Here is a 15,209-nt window from a genome sequence, read left to right as displayed (position 1 = left end):
GGTTAAGCAACTAATCATATACAGAACCTGGAAGCATATTTCTGCCATGAGTACTTGGAGAATTGATTGATTTGTTTATTTGTTTGTTTACAACTGTCCTCCAAACCCTGTCCTGCCACATGCTCAGCTTCCCCAAACCAGTCACTACTTTCCATAGTAATCCTGACCACCAGCTTTTTGCACTCACTTCCTTATAGTCTCATCATGTGTTATGCCTCTGGGAGCACAGGTGATCCTGCATAGAAACCTTCTAAGGAGCATCAAGGGAGTAAAAAGTCCCCTTAGATAAAAACTAGATGGTGGACTGGAGTGGGACCGCCATTTGCGAGTTTCATCTCTTGAGTCCTGTCTTATAGTAACATGCCATCACCCCTGCCTCTGAAATGGAGGTCCCAAGAGCTGGAAGAGCCCTTCAAGAGCAGAGTCTCATTTCCAAAGGTAGGGAAGCAGGGCAAGAGAGGCAAGGTAGTCTGCCTGAAGTCACAGAGCTAATTAGAGGCAGAATTAGGGTAAGCCTCAAGTGTCCTGAGTCTCTATTTTTTTAATTTTTAATTTTATATTGGAGTGTAGTTGATTAACAATGTTGTGTTAGTTTCAGGTTTACAGCAAAGTGATTCAGTTATGCATATACATGTATCTATTCTTTTTTGAGGCTGTATTATCTACATCCTGAAGTTCTGAGGGTCCTTCAAGCAGCCCTTCAGTCCCAAATCTATCCTCACACTCTGGTGAGATACAGGGGTGCAAGAAAGATGATATATTATTGGTGGGGGTTTCCCGAGTATATCTCTGGGAGGAGGCTTTCTGAAGGAATGGGTAAGGGGGAAAAAGAGCAGACAGAATCCTTGAGGCTGTAGCATAGAACTCTCCAGAACCACTGCAGTCACGTCCCACCCTGCCAGCCAGCCCCTCAGCCCTCAGCTTGGGGCTGGAAAAAGACATAGGACAGGGCTCCTTAATGAGAACATTTGGGAACCCGGGAAAGGTTAATGATCTGCAGCCTCAACCATCCGTCAGCTGCCCAGCCAGAGACAGTAAACACCGTTACTCATCTAATTAGCCAGGAAAGGCTGGGCAGGGGCTGAAGAAAGGGCCTTGGGGATTACAGTCCCCCAAGTGTCCACCTGCTTAGGGCTGTTGAAAGAGACCACCAGAAGGCACAAGCGCCCATTCCCAGAAGGAGTTGGGAGGGGGCTCACTCCCAGTCGGCCACCCTGCAACTCTGGCTGCAGGCTGTGGCAAAGATGTGGAAGAGCATGGACATTTATTGAGGGCCTCCTCTATCCAGGCACTGTGCTGGCCATTCTTCTATGTGTCATCTTATTTTGTCCTCCCAACAGCACTGCAAGATCCTTACATTTATTAAGCACCTGTTGTATGCCCGTCACTTTACATATATCATTGGCTTTCACTTTTCTAAGAGTCCTGGGAAGTACTGGTTGGTATTTCACCCATTGCACAGGAGAGAAAATCAAGATTTATAGAGCATAATTGGTTTATTTGCTGATTTATTCAGAAAATGTATATTGCATGCCCACTGTGCCAGGCATCGTGCTAGGTGCTGAAGATATAATGATAAAATGACAGACACCGACTTTGCCTTCATGATGCCCACTGTCTAATGGGGGAGACAGACAGTAAAACAAGCTCACACAACTAGTAAGCAGCCAGACTGAGATTAGGATCTGAGAGTAGAGGAGAGCTGTAAGCAGGATGGTGAGGGGACTGAGGTGACAGGTATTGTGGGAATCAGACCAGAATCCCCTTGCTCATGATGAGCTACTCTGTCTCCAGGAGGCCAGGCCCTGGGACCGATGATGTACCGCTGCTGGGGGTGGAAGGAGGGTTGAAGACCTCTCAAAGCATACGTGCCCATTGCACTCTGGGAGGCTCTTCTCCTTTCCAGCCGCCATGAATTATTTCATCTCCAAAGAGGAGGTATTGGGGTTAAGAATAGCCTTGTGATTGCTGAACAGTCGATGGGGTGGGCCATGGCAGGGGAATGGGTATTCTCTGAGCACCTGGTATGTTCTCAACCCTATGCCAAGTTCTGGGAGGGGGTGCCCAGGAGCAAAGACCCAGTTTTTTTTTTTTTCCCAGAAGGCCTTTAATCTAAGTTGGAAACATGATTTATTTTTATGGAAAGATTAAGGAAGATAGCCAGTTAAGAGCTGAACAGGGCAGTTCTGGCTAGTCAGCTTAGAAGCCTGAGATTCTTTGAGGGCTTTTTGGAAAAGACAGAGTAAGGGAAGGGGAGAGAGAGAGAAAGAGGGAGTGCACAAGTAAGAGAAATAATGCAATCGAAAGAGAAAAAGAGAAAGACACAGAGCCATGGAGAGATACAGACAGAGATGGCAAACAGAGAAAGGTAGAGGTAGAGAGGAAAGAGGAGAGAGCAAGAGATAGAGGAGAGAAACAGGGACAAATTGTGGCAGAGACCAGAGCAACAGAGTGTGACAGACAAAATGACACAGTAGAGGGAGTGGGAGGGAGAAAGAGAGAGGCTGGGGCCTGCAGTTGGACAGGAAGGGGCTCAAATCATGAGGTCACCTCTCACTCACTTTGAGGCCCTACAGATCACTGTGGAATCAGGCTTCAAATAGTTATCATATCCCAAAAAAGGAGCCTTTTACACTAGTAATGGGCCCAGTTGTCTGGGTGGCTGAAGAGTGGGGAAGTGAGTGTGTGTGTATATGTATGTGTGTGTGTGAAACTGACAGAAGTCACTGCATAGGCATGTGTGCACCTCTTTCCCACACTCTCACACTTATAAGCCTAGCTACTTGCAAAGCTGAAGGCAACCCAACTTGTAAAGTGAATCCTCTTTGTCCACGAAATGACATTCCTCCATTTAGGAAAGCTCTCCACTGGGAAGTGAGTTCCTGTCATTGGAACCGTAAGAAAATGTCTACAAACTAGGAATATCAGAAGACCTAGGCTCACATTTAGGCAAAATCAGGATTTAGCCATTTACTGGCTGTGTGTCCTCACACTGTTTTGTCAACTTCTCTGGGTCTCGGTTTTCTCCCCAACGACTAAGTGGTTGTATTTAGTTCTTGGCCATTTTCCCACTTGAGCACGTGCAAGAAACAGGTGTAGCCTGGGCCCCCAAGGAAACCTATCCTGGTGACCTTTAATTTGAAAGGGTGAGGGGAGGGGAGGGGATCAACAGATCAGATCAGAAGGCAGTGTGGAATGAGGCAGGGGTATAAATAAAGTAATGCCTAAATGAGTCGTCTGAAATGGAATGGGCCCCTGGAAACTCGGCCCTTAGTCAGGCTCTCTTGTCCCCGTTGGCTGGCTCAAGGGAGGGGCCTTCCTCCTCTCACACCCCTCTTGGCTCCGGTCTGCCTCCCGCCTGCCTTCAACCTCCCTTCCACTTCACTGCTCAGTAGGGCTAAATAAATGTCAGAAATGATTAATGGGGACACTCCCAATTGAGAAACCAGCATGCACAATGGTGGGAGGGGAGACAGAATAAAAAGGCCCGATATGGGGTTTTTCAGGCCATGTTAAGGGCGTCTTGGGGAAAATGGCCATATCTTACTTGACTGGTCATGGGCAAGGTTGGGTCCATCCCAAAACCGTCTGACTCAAACCAGCTCTTCATTCTTTTTGACTGGATTATTGCAACAGCCTCTTCCCAGGCCTCTTTGCCTCTAGCTTCTTGCCTCCTTTCTCTTCACCACCCTTCACATTAATCTTTCTATATCCCAACAGTGAGCATACATCTCCTCTACTTGACTGTGAGCTATGTAATTCCCTTTGACAAGCACCATGTTTTTCACAGAGGAGGTACTCAACAAATGTTTGAGAGATGAATAAATGAAAGAATGAAATAACATGCGCCAGTCACTATACTAGTCATTGTAGCGAGGGCCTCCCATGTGCTCCTGCAGTCCACAGTGTTCATCCCTATCAAAGAATTTATTCCTCAGTTTGTAATTGCTTGTTTACTAGACTGGAAATTCTGTGAGGACAGAGACCACATTTATCAGGTTCACCTTCTCTGACATACCTTATTCTCAGCAGCTTACACTGTTTTGAAGGAATGAATGGATGAATTTTCCACTGGGAATGTATTTTTCTTCCATCTCTAACTTCACATTCAGCAGTTATACATTGGGCACCTACTTATGTACAAGGCAGTGATCTGGGCATTAGAAATTTAACAGTGAGCAAAACAGACAAAAACTCCTGCTTTAATGGAGCTTATATTCTAGTGGGGAAGACAGTTGATAAATACACGGACATACATTTATATAAGCAAATGACAAATAGCGATAAGTGCCATGAAGAAAAATGAAGCAGGACAAAGGCATAGAGAACGGTGGAGGGGACTCCTGTTTTAGCTGGAGACTTCAGGGAGGACCTCTCTGAAGAGGTGACACATGAACAGACACCTGGATAAGGTGAGGGATGAGGCATTTCAAACAAACGGAACTAAGAGTGCAACGGCCCTGATGCAGAAACGTGCTTAACAAGTTTCAGAAAATGTAAAGAGGCCAGTGTGGCTGAAGCATACTGAGCCAGGAGATGAGGAGGAGACAAGGTCAGAGAACTAGGCAGGGGCCAGATCAGGTAGGGTCATGGAGGCCATAGTAGAGAGTTGAGATCTTACTCTAAATAAAATCATAACTCAACAAAAGATTTCTAAGTAGGCAAATGACAGTTGATTGATGTTTTTAATAGATATGTGAACACTGGTGAAGAAAATCATAGAGGCAAAAGTGGGAGGAGAGAACCCAGTTAGAAAGTTAGTGTGATAGGCTAGGTCATAAACGATTACAGCTTGGTCCACAGCGTTACTAGTAGAAGTGAGGAGAGAGTGGTTGGACAAGATATGTTTGCTTGTTTGTTTCTTTTTTTGACTTTCAGTTTCCATCTCCCTCTTTTTTTTTAACATCTTTATTAGAGTATAGTTGATTTACAATGTTGTGTTAGTTGCTGTTGTATAACAAAGTGAATCAGCTATAAGTATACATATATCCCCATATCTCCTCCCTCTTGCGTCTCCCTCCCACCCTCCCTACCCCACCCCTCTAGGTGGTCACAAAGCACCGAGCTGATCTCCCTGTGCTATGAGGCTGCTTCCCACTAGCTATCTATTTTACATTTGGTAGTGTATATATGTCCATGCCACTCTCTCACTTCGTCCCAGCTTACCCTTCCCCCTCCCCGTGTCCTCAAGTCCATTCTCTAGTAGGTCTGCGTCTTTATTCCCATCTTGCCCCTAAGTTCTTCATGACCCTTTTTTTTTTTACATTCCATATATATGCGTTAGCATACAGTATTTGCTTTTCCCTTTCTGACTTACTTCACTCTGTATGATAGTCTCTAGGTCCATCCACCTCACTACAAATAACTCAGTTTCATTTCTTTTTATGGCTGAGCAATATTCCATTGTATATATGTGCCACATCTTCTTTATCCATTCATCTGTCGATGGACACTTAGGTTCCTTCCAAGTCCTGGCTATTGTAAATAGAGCTGCAATGAACATTGTGGTACATGACTCTTCTTTTTGAATTATGGTTTTCTCAGGGTATATGCCCAGTAGTGGGATTGCTGAGTCATATGGTAGTTCTATTTTTAGTTTTTTAAGGAACCTCCATACTGTTCTCCATAGTGGCTGTATCAATTTACATTCCCACCAACAGTGCAAGAGGGTTCCCTTTTCTCCACACCTACTGCAGCATTTATTGTTTGTAGATTTTTTGATGATGGCCATTCTGGTCGGTGTGAGGTGATACCTCATTGTAGTGTTGATTTGCATTTCTCTAATGATAAGTGATGTTGAGCATCCTTCCATGTGTTTGTTGGCAATCTGTATATCTTCTTTGGAGAAACACCTATTTAGGTCTTCTGCCCATTTTTGCATTGGGTTGTTTGTTTTTTTTATATGGAGTTGCATGAGCTGCTTGTATATTTTGGAGATTAAACAAGATATGTTTTGAATGCACAGCCAACAGACCTGTGGATAGTTTGGATGTAGGGTACGAGAGAAAGAAAAAGAGAAATCAGGGATGAGGCTGAGGATTTTATCCAGTTCAATTTCCATTCTTCATGGCTCAGTTGAAAGCCACCTCTTCTTAGAAGCCGTCCATGATGCACCCTACCTTACCACCATTAAAGCCAACTCTCCTCCTCAATTCCCATAGCATTTTGCAGCTGTGTAATGCTAACAAGAACATTCTACCTTCTGGCAGAGCAGAGGTACCTGTGCACATCTACCTCCCCCACTTGATTTAGAGCTCCCCAGGGACTTTGTTATTGTCATCTGTTTAGTCTTCACTGGACCCAGCACAGTGGCTTTTGCAGAATATTTTGACCAATAAATACTGTTGAAATTGAATAGATTAACTAAATTGAAGCTGTTTATTATTGCTTCCAGTGTATGGTTGCAAAACTCTCCAATCATTAGAAGGTAAGCTGAAGAATTATTTCAATATCACCAGTTTTTAATTACTAAAGTCCACTTGATAGATGCCTCTGCTTGAATTATTGGTATCATGAGGATTAAAATGTGCTCTCTTAATTAAAAGGAAGCTCATGTGTTGAGTGAGGGGCATGGAGGGTGCTGGAGGGTGAGATATTGAGTGGATTCTGTTCTCGCAGTTCATGTTCACCTAGTGAAGCTGTGAGAAGTGAAAACTATCTAGAGGAGGACCAAGCTGATACTTATAAAAATGGCAGAAGTGAGAGGAGGCAGGGATTTTGGAAGCATGAGAGTTGAAGTATTTGATTGGCCAAAAAGTTCCTTCGTGTTTTTCCATGGTATCTTTTCCATAATATATGGAACTGGGTTCAAATTTCAGCTCTGCCATTTACTAATCATGGTACTCTAAGGAAGTCACTTTAAAGTTTTTAATTGAAGTACAACTTATATACAAAAATGTGCATCAATCTTAACTGTGTCACCTGATGAATTTTTACATAGGCATACACCCATGTCAGCATCTCCCAGATCAAAATGTAGAATATTTCCAGCATCTCAGGAGACTCCCTCATACCCCTTCACAGTCAGTACCCCTTGGAAAGGTAGCTACTATTATAACACCTATCACCATATAGCGGTTTTTCCTGTTTTAATCTTCATGTAAATGGAATTATACAGAATGTACTCTTTTGTGTCTGACTTCTTTCTGAGCAAGTCATTTAAAATCTTTAAGCCTCAGTTTCTTCAGCTATGTAACAGGAATACTAATAGCACTTACATCATAGGGGTGTGAAGATTTAATGAGATAAAGCATATAAAATGCTCAGGATAGTGCCTTGGGCATAGTGTGTACTGAATAAATATTAGTCCTTTCCTTCCTTACTTCCCTTCTAAGTTCTTAGAGCCGTATTAGGCACTCTTGATGTATAAGAATAAAAGGCAGTTCCCATTCTTAAGGAGCTTATAATCTACTTAGGGAGACAAGGATACAAAGTGCTTGGTAAGCAGTAAATGACAATATTAATAAAAGATACTATTAATATAATGAATATAATAATATCAATTACTAATCCCATGGCTGATTGGAGAGGAGGCATGCAATATCATGAAATGGTTAAAAGCATAGGTTTTGGAGTTTTTGGACTTCAGTTCTAGCTTCAGTTTCCCCACTTACCAGTTGTGTGACCTTGGGGATGTCACATAAGTCTCTAAGCCTCAGTTTCTACATCTATAAAATAAGGTTAATACTATTATCTACCTCATGGGATTGCTGAGAACATTGAATACAACATATGTCAAGTGCCTGTCACAGGGCCTGGAACATAGTATACACTTGAACAGTGGTATTTTCTGAGGTGTTTTTTCCTGCTTTGGATTTCCTGCTAGGATTCATAAAGATCCAGAAGTACCAGCCAACCAGCGTTGGTTAAGTGGCTTGCAAAACCTCACCCATTCCAGTTGAACAAGTAGCAGAAGCCCCAAGATGACTGTAGAAGCCCGAGGGGCCACGTCTTTCTTTACCCCTCTACCTTTCTCTAGTAGACACTCAAGATACTACCAGTGACCATTGGTCTAGGGACTGTGCCTCTGAGCCTCCCAACCATGCTTTTTTTTATTCTTCATAAGCCTTAACTCCTAGTGATCCAGGTCCCCAAATGGGACTCTCCCTTGAAAAGCTGACTCCGTGCAGCCTTCTGCCAGGAGCCACGGCAAGCTGGCCCCAGTCCAGCAGTGGAAGACTCATTTGTCACTGAGGAGTGCAATTTTTATGGCCATTGGAAATCAAAATTCTTTAAACACTGCTTAGCATCACAGTGTTTTGAGAAAACATTTTCAAAACGTTTTAATGCATTCTACTTCCCACTGTTCAAAACAAATTTAAGAAAAACTTAAAAATCAACATGTCTTGAAAATATTTTTCATACCAAAACAAATGTTTCAAAAGCTTTTTGCAGATATGATGATTAGTGAGATGATTCAGCCCCAAAGAATATTTTCTCTAGTGTTGTTCTGATGATTGTATTTTTCAGGCTTGATTTAGTCAGATTATTGTCTCAAAACTATATTTATTTTCTATCTTCAGACTCAGCCAAGAGACCAAGGGAATTTAAAATCTTAAAGCTTCAACATAAAACATGTGTTGAATAAACGAATAATTTCTTCTTTTTGTCTTGGCTGCCAGAAGACTCAGAGTTATGTTAGGTAGAGGTAAGTATTTTACCCTTGGTTAGGTACAGATAACTATTTCACCCTTGGTTTTGCCTTGCTCTACATTTTACAAAAGCAGCTTTATTGAGGTATAATTGATATACAAAAAAAACAGCACATATTTAAAGTATAAAATTCAGTGTTTGGACACCTGAATACACCTGTGAACCCATCACCACAATCAAGGTAATAGATATATCCATCACATCCAAAAGTTTCCTGGTGTCCCTTTGGGATTTTTTTGGTTTGTTTGGGGTTTTTTTTCTGGCAAGAACACTTAATATGAGATTTACCCTCTTAATAAATATTTCAGTGCCTATCTGTGAAAGTCCTAGAAGAAGACATAGGAAAAAACTCCTTGACAGTGGTCTTGGCAATGATTTCTTGGCTATGACACCAAAAGCAACAAAAACAACAATAGGTAAGTGGGGACTACATCAGACTAAAAAGCTTCTGCTTTTTACCTGCACAGCAAAGGAAACAATCAACAGAATGAAAAGGTAACTGATGGAATGGGAGAAACTACTTGCAAACCATCTATCAGACAAGGAGTTAGTATCCAAAATACATAAGGAACTCTTAAAACTCAATAGCAAAAAATCAACCCAATTTAAAAAAATAAAGAACTGGGATAGACATTTCCATATGGTTTTTCTATCACTCTTTTGATCTTCATTTATCTGCCCTATTTCTCTGAATTTTTGTGTTACTCTTCCTCAAATCCATTTTGGAAGTAGATGAAGTTATTAATGACATATAAAACATAAATTGTTCAAAATCTAGGAACAAGAAAAAAATGTGTTCAATAGAAAATGAGCAAAATATTTGAATTGGCATTTCACAGAATAGGAAATCTGAAATTATGGGGAAATGCCCAATTGCAGTAGTACTCAGAAAAATGTAAAGTTGAAAAACCATGAGATATCACTAAATGCATATTTAAATGGCAAAATTAGAAAGTCAGATAATATTGTGAGCCTGTGACAATATGGGGAATCATATATTCTCATGTATTGCTGGCAGGAATGTGAACTGGCAAAGCTACTCTGGAGAGTAATCTAGAGGTGCTTAAGGAAATGAAATACACATAACCCTATGACCAAGTTTATAGTTCTGGAACCGATCCATTAAGGGACATGTGCAAGTATTTATTTTAATTAATTAATTTATTTATTTTTGTCAGTGTTGGGTCTTTGTTGCTGTGCCAGGGCTTCTCATTGCGGTGGCTTCTCTTGTTGCAGAGCACGGGCTGTAGGTGCGAGGGCTTCAGTAGCTGTGGTGCGTGGGCTTAGTTGCTCCGCAGCATGTGGGATCTTCTCGGACCAGGGATCAAACCCATGTACCCCGCACTGGCAGGTGGATCCTTAATCACTGCGCCACCAGGGAAGTCCCAAGTATGTTTATGGAATCATCTTTTGTGTGATAGCACTGAAGGGAACCTAGATATCTATAACTAGTGGACTGGCAAATAAAATGTGATATATGCACATGATGAGAATACCATGGCTAATCAGAACTAATAGTCTAGATATACGTCTTGGTCAGCTCAGGCTGCCATAATGAAATACCATAGGCTGGGTGGCTTAAACAACAGACATTTATTTTCTCACAGTTCTGGAGGCTGGGAGTCCAATTAAGGTGACAGCATGGTCAGTTTCTGGGGGGTGAGGGCTCTTTCTTGACTTGCAGATGGTGTCTTCTCCCTGCATCCTCATGTGGCAGAGAGAGAGAGAGAAAGCAAGCTCTCTGGTATCTCTTCTTATAAAAGCATTAATTCCATCATGAGGTCCCCACCCTCATGACCTCATCTAACTCTAATTACTTTCCAAAGGCCCTGGTCTCCAACTACCATCACATTGGGGTATAGGGCTTCAGTATATGAATTGGTGCTGGGGGGCCGGGCATAAACATTTAGTTTGTAACAATACACCTAAAGCAACATCATTAAACAAAAATGATGCTAAGTGAAAAAGTAATAAAGGGAATTTCGTAGTGCAGTACAATTTATGCAAAAACACTATAAAATTTCAAGATTACACATGTAGCTAAATTAATATATAGATGATGGATTGAAAGGGTGCTTATTAAGTATATTAGGGTGGATGTCTATGGGGGCAGAAGAGAAATGGGATTGGAAATGGGAAAAGAGGAAAAGAGGAAAAGAATAAAATTAATTAAAACAAAAAAGAGAGACCTTGTAATAAAGACTGTGTCATTAACCAAGGAAAATGAATGACTCGAGTCTATGAATCTTAAGGTCAAAATAACCAGAAAAATATTTATAAATTTAAGGGATATATTGCTGTGTTTCAATACTAGTTCCTATAAATAGACCAGAAAGCTTTCCTGGCCTTTAAGATATGGACTTTTTAATTCTACAGATGAAGAAGACCTCTGTGCCTACCTCAGGATCATATATGTGATGTGCAAGTAGTCAAGATGATTTCTATGGAAATGAGGGATTAGATTCTAAAATCAAGACTTACCATATTGTCCGAATGAGAACGAGGTCTGAAGTTGGGGTATGGTGTTTTCCAAAGACACTGCAATGGTGGAAGGTTGTGTATAGGCAGGAGAGTGATCTCTGAAGAAGAGCATCTCAAAATTAAATTCAAGAGCATTCAGCCCCCAAAAAGGTAGATAAATGATGCCTAGTGTGTATGCTACCATCTGGCTTGGGGAGTGGGAGTAGAGGTGGGAAGAAGGAGACACAGTTGAAAAGAAGTTGTTTGGGTAGGGAGAAAGTTCTTCCAAAAGGAGAGCAGGATGGGGAAAAATAGTCACAGATGGGAAGAGAGAGTAGAGGTTGTGCTGATCAGAGAGACCTGGAGATTAGAGATTGTGTTAGATTTAGGGGATGGGGGTTAGGAGAAGAGAGAGACTTTTCTAAATAAGAATCAAGAGTCTAACATCTAAATCTCAGTCTCTTATGCCTAGGTGCCAATCAGCCTGAGAGGAATCACCCTAATGATCCCACACACACACACACTCCATTGTGCAGTGTTACTGTTCTCCCTTGTGACAATAGGATGTGGTTTGAAAGCTGGTGGGGACAGGGCATACAGTCACTATCAAAGTCGGCTTGGCTTGCCTAGCTCACTGGGTTCCATTTTGGTGGGGAAGAAATAGTGAGAGACTGAGACTTCCCTGGTGGTCCAGTGGGTAAGACTCCACGCTCCCAATGCAGGGGGCCCGGGTTTGATCCCTGGCCAGGGAACTAGATCCCGCATGCATGCTGCAACTAAGAAGTCTGCATGCCACAACTAAGACCCAGCGCAGCCAAAATAAACTATAAATAAATAAATAAATGAAAATAAATTTTTAAAAAAGAAATAACGAGAGACGAACAAAATACACTAGGTGTGCCACGAAAGTTCCAGAATCATAATTGTGAGTGGGTATGCCAGTTAATTGACTTTAAGTATAAAACACATTTTTTGCCTATTAGATTTTACTAATGAAATAAGAGGCATATTTGTCTTGAGGGCACGACATAGAGTGGGGATTTATTTCATTTTATGGAACATTATTGAGTATCCTCTGTAAGCCTAGAACTAAGTTTAAAAGATTTTTAAAAATCCCATGATCCTCAATTCTCAAAGAGTTCATTGTCAACCAATTTTTTAGATTCTCAAAATTAAACCTAGCATTGACATTTTGAAGTCAATCAATCAACATATAGCCACACCTGAGCCATCCTTTTAGGGACTGGGGCTATGAACTGTTGCCAGTGCAGTGGGAAAGGGAAAGAAGAATGCTGAGAACTTACTATGTATCAGGCTCCACAACTGAGCTTGTTATGTATTCTTTCATCAGGATTCTAAAAAGGAGGTTCTTGGAGAAACAGAAGAAATTGGGGTTATTTTGCCTAGCAATGAGGGATGTCTTGGCTGTCTCTAGATGTCTGAGGATTTGTCATTTGCAGAGACATAACTGTGCCTTGTAGCTCCAGAGTGAAAACACTAGCCCATAGAAGGAACTTTTCAAAGGGATAACATCACTTCATGGGTCAAATAAATCAAAAGTATAATAATAATAATAGTCACAGCTCCCATTTGCTGATCACTTACTAAGTGCCAGGCTCTGTGCTGAGCATTTTAAATCCATTATTTTAATTTGTTCTCTCAGAGATGCAATGAGCTAAGGGTTCAAACCAACTCTTCCAAAAACTGGCATAAGAGAAAAACAAAGTTAGCTGCATTGAAAAACTTTGCCCCTACAATTTAATCAAATTAAGATGCATCTTTTCAGCAGTAGTATTACTTTTTCACTAGATACGAGGGCACAATTCTCCTTCAGGGCATAGGGCACACTGCTATACCAACATCTACCTCCCTTTGTGATTTTCATTTCTGAACTCTGGTCACTCTTCCCCATTTTCTGAGGACTGGATCTCTGGCTTCCTTGACACCCCAGGTCCTGCCATCATCCTAAGTAACCTCAACAATATCTGTGTGGAAGACCCATCCCACACAACCTGGCCTCATAACTCCTCCTAACTCCTTTAACCTCTTACTACCTCAACTATCACCAGCCATTTGACATCACTGGACATGGCTTCACCCGCTAGGAGACTCAACTCCAATATTCCATTGTGACCAAAATCTCATAGCAATGGCTGAGTTCCATGTCACCTGCTCTGTTTTTTTAAATTATTTTTATTGGAGTATAATTGCTTTACAATGTTGTGTTAGTTTCTGCTGTACAGTGAAGTGAGTCAGTTATATGTATACATATATTCCCTTCCTCTTGGACCTCCCTCCCACCCACCACCATCCCACCCATCTAGGTCGTCTCAGAGCACTGAGCTGAGCTTCCTGTGCTTTACAGCAGGTTCCCATTAACTATCTGTTTTATGCATGGTAGTGTATATATGTCAATCCTAAAAATCCTAATCTTAATCTCCCAATTCGTCCCACCTTCTCCTTCCCCTGTGTCCACATGTCTGTTCTCTACGTCTGCGTCTCCATTCCTGCCCTGCAAATAGGTTCATCTGTACCATGTTTCTAGATTCCACATATATGCATTAATATACGATATTTGTTTTTCTCTTTCTGGCTTACTTCACTCTGTATGACAGACTCTAGGTCCATCCACATCTCTACAAATGACCCAATTTCATTCCTTTTTATGGCTGAGTAATATTCCATTGTATATATGTACCACATCTTCTTTATCCATTCATCTGCCATTGGACATTTAGGTTGTTTCCATGTCCTGGCTATTGTAAACAGTGTTGCAATGAACATTGGGGTACATGTGTCCTTTTGAATTATGGTTTTCTCAGGGTATACGCCCAGTAGTGGGATTGCTGGGTCATATGGTAGTTCTAGTTTTAGTTTTTTAAGGAACCTCCATACTGTTTTCCACAGCAGTTGTATCAATTTACATTCCCACCAACAGTGCAAGAGGGTTCCCTTTTCTCCACACCCTCTCCAGCGTTTATTGTTTGTAGATTTTTTTGATGATGGCCATTCTGACTGGTGTGAGGTGATAGCTCATTGTATTAGTTTTGATTTGCATGTCTCTAATAATTAGTGATATGGAGCATCTTTTCATGTGCTCTTTGGCCTTACGAGACCTCCAGTGCCTGAAATCCTTCATTTTCTGCTCATTTCCTTCCTTGTCTAGCCCAGATCTTGGGGCACATTTATTTAGCACTGACTGCATCTTCATCCCTTTGCCCTCCAAATACCATGTGTGCACTATGTAGTCTCAGCTTTGTGTCCCTCCGAACATCTGATTTCTCTAATCCCATAATGCCCACTGTGGGAGAAAGGAGAGCACTCCAAACATTGGTGCCTATAATACTTTCCAATTTCAGTGCTTGATTTTCAAGCACTAACCCAAATTTGCAATCCTTTGATAATTCTACTTGGCCATAACATAATATCTTTTAAATATATTATTGGGTGTGATTTGCTAAAATTTGTTAAGAATTTTTGTGTATATGTTTTTGAAGGATATTGGTCTATACTTATGTTGTGATGACTGACTGGTTTTGGTATCAAGGTAATGCTGGCACGTAGATGAAGTTTTTTTTGTTATTTTTGTTTTTTTTTTTTTTGCGGCCCGCGGGCCACTCACTGTTGTGGCCTCTCTCGCTGCGGAGCACAGGCTCTGGATGCTCAGGCTCAGTGGCCATGGCTCACGGCCCAGCCACTCCGTGGCATGTGGGATCTTCCCAGACCGGGGCACGAACCCATGTCCCCTGCATTGGCAGGTGGACTCTCAACCACTGCGCCACCAGGGAAGCCCTAGATGAAGTTTTAAAGTGTTCCCTCATTTTAATTTTTCTGGAAATGTTTGTGTAGAACTGGTATTATTTCTTGCTTCAATATTTGGTAGAATTTACCAGAAAAGCCATTGAGGGCTAGAATTTTCTTTGTGGGAAGGTTTTAAACTACAAATTCTTTAATATCTTTAATACATTTTGGACACTTCAAGTTATCCTTTTCTTCTGAGTGAGCTTTGGTAGTTTCTGTCTTTTAAAGATTTGTCCATTTCTGCTACATTGTTGAAATTATTGGCTTAAAATTGTTTATAATATTCTTTTTTATCC

At 41.4% G+C, this 15,209-nt stretch overlaps 1 protein-coding gene across 25 annotated transcripts in view; it reads left to right on the top strand.

The window, feature by feature from the left end:
* The window catches only part of ARHGAP36 (Rho GTPase activating protein 36), a 154,409-nt gene that overhangs the window by 69,117 nt on the left and 70,083 nt on the right, over nucleotides 1–15,209 (top strand). For 10 of the 25 annotated variants that reach the window (XM_073799093.1, XM_073799094.1, XM_073799090.1 and 7 more), the window contains exons 1-2: nucleotides 8,632–8,647; nucleotides 8,961–9,068. The exons of 6 other annotated variants lie outside the window; for them this stretch is intronic. Coding sequence is in view for 7 of the 19 variants with exons in the window: in XM_073799076.1 (XP_073655177.1) it covers nucleotides 8,635–8,647; nucleotides 8,961–9,068 (121 nt within the window). In the remaining 12 variants the exon portion in view is untranslated. Of the gene's footprint in view, nucleotides 1–8,522; nucleotides 8,648–8,960; nucleotides 9,069–15,209 lie in introns of those variants that run through there. 9 more of the 25 variants (XM_073799073.1, XM_073799072.1, XM_073799071.1 and 6 more) reach the window with 3 other exon arrangements.

This window comes from Tursiops truncatus, chromosome X (genome assembly GCF_011762595.2).
Source record: "Tursiops truncatus isolate mTurTru1 chromosome X, mTurTru1.mat.Y, whole genome shotgun sequence".
NCBI classification, from domain to species: Eukaryota; Metazoa; Chordata; class Mammalia; order Artiodactyla; family Delphinidae; genus Tursiops; species Tursiops truncatus.
This window is presented reverse-complemented; position numbering and strand designations above follow the sequence as displayed.